General features: G+C 61.8%; 3 protein-coding genes across 3 annotated transcripts in view; 1 reads left to right on the forward strand and 2 right to left on the reverse strand.

Annotated features, from left to right (window-relative positions):
* ETH_00002425 (helicase, putative) overlaps nt 1-427 on the forward strand; it is a gene marked incomplete at both ends in the record, with an annotated part of 2,808 nt that extends 2,381 nt beyond the window's left edge. The window contains one exon of the mRNA XM_013378035.1: nt 56-427. Coding sequence (XP_013233489.1) covers nt 56-427 — 372 coding nt within the window. The remainder of the gene's footprint in view (nt 1-55) is intronic.
* Nucleotides 428-913: 486 nt separating this feature from the next.
* ETH_00002430 (uncharacterized protein) lies at nt 914-1,219 on the reverse strand (the record flags this gene model as incomplete). Its single annotated transcript, XM_013378036.1, has 1 exon — nt 914-1,219. The coding sequence occupies one exon, from the start codon at nt 1,217-1,219 to the stop codon at nt 914-916; it is 306 nt and encodes a 101-aa protein (XP_013233490.1).
* Nucleotides 1,220-1,825: 606 nt separating this feature from the next.
* On the reverse strand, nt 1,826-3,712 carry ETH_00002435 (FAD-depdendent monooxygenase, putative; the record flags this gene model as incomplete). The annotated part of the gene is made up of 1 exon (XM_013378037.1): nt 1,826-3,712. One exon carries the CDS (start codon nt 3,710-3,712, stop codon nt 1,826-1,828), a length of 1,887 nt encoding a protein of 628 aa, XP_013233491.1.
* Between the last annotated feature and the right edge of the window lie 1,715 nt (nt 3,713-5,427).

Here is a 5,427-nt window from a genome sequence, read left to right on the forward strand (position 1 = left end):
CAGCAGCAGTTGCTGCAGCAGCAAACGCTCTCTGAGTCTCCTTCCACTTGCTCAGCATGGCAAGAAGGCGAGGCTCGAAGCTCTCCGAAAGCAGCAGGAAGCAGTAAGAACAAAGTGGGGAGGCCAGGGCGGGCAAATCCACTGTGGAAAGGCAGTAGACTGCAGCAGGAACAGCAGCAACAGCAGCAACATGGGACGTACGTCTCTTGCAGAAGCTACAAAACAGCAGCATCAGCAGCAAAAGCAGCAAGTCCTGCAGCAACAGGCCCAACTTCCGCTACTACCGCTGCTGCCGCTGCTGCAGCTGCGCCTCTGCAGCGCAGCGGCGGACCCAAGAGGAGCCCGGGGGTACCCGGGGCCCCGGACCCCTGGGGCGCCCCTCCACGGGCCCTCCGGGGGGCCCCCGGGGGGCCCCTGGGGGGCCTGAGGGGCCCCCCCTGAAGGGCCCCTGGGGACCCCCTGGGGGGCCCCTGGGGGGCCCCTGGGGCTGCAGGCGCAACCGAGAGGGTCACCTGCTGGGGCCTTCTCTTGAGGCAAATGCAAAAGAGCCTTAAGGGGGGCGTGGGGCACGCGAGCGCCCCTCCAGGCTGTGGGAAGCAGCAGGCCGGGGGACTCTGAGACCTGAAGACATAAACATTTTTATTTCTTTTTAATTTCTTTGAAATCCCCAGAGGCCTTTCTCAACAATAATCCGGCTTAGGCTTAGCCAGTGCTTCAGGGGGACTCCCTGCTACGGGCCCGATGCCTGTGGCTGGCTCCGCCTGCAGCAGCAGCTGCTGCTGCTGCTGCTGCTGCAGGCGTTTTGCTGCTGCGTCTGCGCACTGCGGCGCTGCTGTGCGTTTGCCGACCTCCCTTAGAGCTCATCTACTGCTCAGCTGCTGCTGCTGCTGCTGCTGCTCTAGCCTTTCCCTGGTCACTCTGGGACTGCTTCTGGCTGCGATCTGCTAGGGTCTACGGGCCCCTGGGGCCCCCCGGGGCCCCCTGCAGGGGCCCCCAGAGGCCGTCGAAACCCGGCGGGGGCCCCCAAGGGCCCCCGAGGGCCTTTGTTTCTGCGTACCTGGAGTTCAGGGGGCCCCCCCCCGCCACCCATGAGGGCCGACTTGGTGTAGGCGTAGCCCAAGTCCACTCCTTGGAATCTGAGGCCCAAATGGGTTTCTTCACTGCTCAGCAGCACTCGAATAGTCTCTAGCCGTTGGCTTCTGAGGGGCCCCACAGCCATTTGCAGCGCCGCCTGCGGGCCTCACACCAGCGCAGAGCAGCGCAGCTGCAGCTGCGCAGAGGCCTCGGGGGGCCCCCAGGGGCCCTATAGCTGCGGGCCCCTCAAGGGGGCCCTCCCGCTGCAGCTGTGGGGGACCGCCCTGAGGGGCCCTCCCGCTGCAGCAGGGGAGCGCTTTGCTGTTCAGCCAGCGGGGCCACCGAAGGTGTCCGTACACCGCAGATTATGCAGAAGCATGCAGTCATGCACTAATAAATTCATTAATTTGAAATAGATATAACACCAAAAGTATCCATTAAGTGCAGAAAAGAAACATATACGTCTGTCAGTTGAATGTGTATTTGTTTAATGTGTATGCATTTGTGTATATATACGTACATATATATATGTACATAATATATATATGTATATGTATTTATATATATGGGCTGCATATATATCTTACGTATCCATCGAAGCTAAGTGCTGAAGCAGCAGCGCAGGATTTTAGGGGCTAAAGCAGCAGGCAGCTGCAGCGACTGCTGCAGCAGCAGAAGCAGCAGGAGCAGCAGGAGCAGCAGAAGCAGCAGCAGCAGCAGCAAAATCCCCTTGCCTGCCGTCTGCCTATGTTCATGAGCAGCTCCAGGGCACCACCGGCGATTCGCCTTGAGGCCTCTGCTGCGACGCTGCCGAGCCCCTGGAGGCCAACTGCTGCTGCAACAATTGCTGCTGCTGATGCTGCAGCATTTGCTGCTGCTGACAGGCATCGTGCTGCTGCTGCTGCTGCTCCCCAGTGGAGCCCCAGCACTTCGGGGATGCAGCGGCCCGCGGAGAAGTTTTTGCGGGCAACAGCGCAGGTGTACTGGAGCACACGTACACACGCACAAGCTTGCTGCTGCTACTGTTGCTGCGGCGGCAGCAGCTGCTGCTGCCGCTGTTGCTGCGGCAGCTGCTGCATGCTACTTGCCGCCGCGCAGTGTTCTTCAAACAGGGATTAGGGTTTACTTCTGCCACGAGTCTGCGCTCCTCTTCGTAGCTCTTCAAGATCTTTCCCGCCGGGTCCCCGCACTGGTGTTGCTGCTGCTGCTGTTGCTGCTGCTGCTGCTGAGGGGCGAATGGGCCTTGTCGGAGGTGGTAACACTGGGCGATTTTCCAGAAGGCATTCAAGCAATCTGCGAGGCCCAAATTCATACCCAGGCCCCCAGCTGGGGGCAGACAGTGCGCAGCATCCCCCGCCAGCAGCACCCGACCCCTGAGGGGCCCCCAAAGGGAGCCCCCAGCAGCAGAGGCCCCTTCGGGGGGCCCCTCGGGGGCCCCCTCGGGGGCCTCCATAAGGCCCCCTGAGGGTGGGCGTTCGACCCTCTCAGGGCCACTGCAGTGCTGCTGCGGGTCGGCGCTGCAGTCGCCATGGGCAGCGAAGGTGGGGGGTCCCCCGGGAGCCCCCCAGAGAGGCCCCCCGGGGCCCCCCGGGGGCCCCTCCGGGAGGTACTGGGCCGCAACTTTCGCGACCATCTGCCAGGGCCTAACGTCTTGGACTCGAATGTCAGAAAGGGGAGTCCCGGCAATGCGTTGGATGAGCTCTTCAGCCTGTTTTGTGTCTGCGTGGGCCTCCGGGGGGCCCCTCCAAAGGTCCCTGGAGGGGCCCCTCCGGGGGCCCCCCTGGGGCCCCGCGTCCAGGGGAAAGAAAGGGATGTGTGCCACAAATAAACCCTTTTTAAAACAGTGGCAAACCACCACTCCTATGCACTCTGCCCCCAGCACATAGTACAGCATGCCCCGGCCTTTGTAGCGGAGCAGCGCGGAGTGCCCGGGGCCCTCCAGGGGCCCCCAGCAGGTGGCCCCCTGGGGGCCCTTCTCACTGGAGTGTGGGGGCACCTGGGAGGGGGCCCCGCTGTCGCGGGGGCCCCCCTTGGGCTGCGGGGGCCTTTCTTGGGGGCCCCCGACGGAGCCCCCCCCAGGCCTCTCGGGGGCCCCGCAGCCTGAGAGAATGCCCGCAGCAGGAGCTTCCTCTTGCTGCTGTATCGCCTCTGACAGCTCTTTGGACCAAAATGTTATGTTTAAAAAGTGCTGCAGGGGGGGGCCCCCCAGCAGGGGTGCCCCCGCCCAGCGGCGTACCCTCGAGCTGGCGCCGTCGCAGCCAATTAAGAGGTCGCTGGTGACTTCGTAGTATTCAGGCTTGCTGCTGCTGCTGCCCCCCACAGCTACCAACGAGGTCACGGGCCCTGAGCCGCTGCTGCTGCTGCTGCTTCTGCTGCTGCTGCTGCTGCTCGTATGCTGAGTGGCCCCCAGCCACTGGGCGTTCAGCAGCAGCTGCAGGCCCGCGGGCTCAGCCGGCTGAGCTCGTGCTGCTTCTTCCTCTCTGCCTGCTGCTGGTCCCGCTGCAACAGCAGTAGCAGCAGCAGCAGGTTGACCAGCTTCCAGCTGGCCCTTTGAAGGCTCGACCCACTGCGCAGAGGCTCTTGCTGCAGCTGCCTCGTACAGAATCGGCAGCAGCAAGTTCTGCGAAAGCTGCGTCATGTGGCAGGGGCTGTACTTGTCTTTGTAAGTGACCCGTCCGTCAGGAAGGGTCACCTCCTCGCAGCCTGTAGCAGCAGCAGCAGCAGCAGCAGCAGCAGCAGTACGTGCAGCAACAGCCAGTTCTGAAGCTCGAGCACTCTACAGTGCAACAACGAACGACCAGCAATCCGCAGTGAACAACCGTAATAGCAGCGGCAGCAGCAGCAGCAGCAGCGAATCAAAGAAGGGCAGCAACAGCTGGCTTCGCAACGCATGCTGCAGTGGCAACAGCAGACAAAACTGCACGCTGCAGCAGCAAAAGCAGCTAGGCAGCATGCACAGCAGCAGCCATAGCAGGTGAACAGCATGCAGCAGCAGCAGGAACATCAGCTGGCCAGCACCGAGTAGCAACAGCAGCAGCAGCAGCCGCTGGAGAACACGCAGCAGGAGCAACACCGAAAGCAGCTGGAAAGCCCGCAGCAGCAGCAGCAACAACAACAAACCAAGAACAACAACAACACCAACAACAACACCAACCACAACAGCAGCAGCAGGAGCAACAGCAGCAGCAGCAGCAGCAGCAGCAGCAGCAGACCGTGGAAGTGGTCGACGGCGCCCAAGCAGTGCTTGCTGACAGCAGCTAGCTGCGAGGTGTAGAGGAAGCAGCGCCAGTCCGCCAGCGAAGGCGCTGCTGCTTCCACCTGCAGGTCCAGGTGCCCCAGCTGCCGCCAAACTGAACAACACAAGCACCAGCTTCACAGCTAGCTGGCTAGCCACTGGCTAGCTGGCCGGTAGCTGGCTAGTCACTGGCTTTCCACTGGCTAGCCGGCTAGCCACTCGCTAGCTGGCCGCTTGCTGGCTAGCCACTGGCTTGCACTGGCTAGCTAACGGCTCGCTGGCTAGACGCTGGCTGGCTAGCCACTGGCTTGCTGGCCGCCAGCTGGCTAGCCAGTGGCTATCTGGCCGCTGGCTGGCTAGCCAGTGGCTAGCTAGCCGCTAGTTGGCCAGTCACTGGCTAGATAGCCCCTAGCTGGCTAGCCAGTGGCTAGCTAGATCCTATTTGGCTAGCCAATAGCTAGCTAGGCGCTGGCTGGCTAGCCAGTGGCTAGCTGGCCGCAAGTTGACTAGCTGGTGGCTAGCTAGCCACTAGCTGCCCGCTAGCCAGCTAGCAGCTAGCTAGCTGCTAGCTAGCCGCTAGCTAGCCGCTGGCTAGAGGCTAGCTAGCCAGCTCCCAGCCCGTTGCCTGCCCTCCTGGCTAGCCAGCCACTGGGCTATCCACCCTGGAAAGGATGGCTAGCTCAGTGGCTGGCTAGCGGATAGCTAGGTGGCTAGCTAGCTAGCTGGGTTGCTAGCTAGATAGCTAGCCAGTTGCTTGTAGGGCTAGCTAGCTTACGGCTAGCCATGTGCCCGTTAGCTAGCTAGCTATCTAGCTGGCTAGCAAGCTATAAAGCTAGCTAGCTGGCTAGCTAGCTAGCTAGATAATAGGCAGCGGCTCGGAGCCCACAGATCAGGCGTGGCTATGCATGCAGTGTGTTGACGGCCCAGCAGCAGCAGCAACAGCAGCAGCAGCAGCGCAGCAGAAGAAACAGCAACAGCAGCAGTAGCAGCGTGGAAGCAGCAGGGACAGCAGCAGCACAAGCAGAGACAGCAGCACAGCAGCAGCAACAAAAACACCAGAAGAACCAGCAGTGACAGCAGCAGCAACAAAGACAGCAGCAGCAGCAGCAGCAGCAGCA

Source organism: Eimeria tenella, genomic scaffold (genome assembly GCF_000499545.2).
Source record: "Eimeria tenella Houghton genomic scaffold, Eth_scaff71, whole genome shotgun sequence".
Classification (NCBI taxonomy): domain Eukaryota; phylum Apicomplexa; class Conoidasida; order Eucoccidiorida; family Eimeriidae; genus Eimeria; species Eimeria tenella.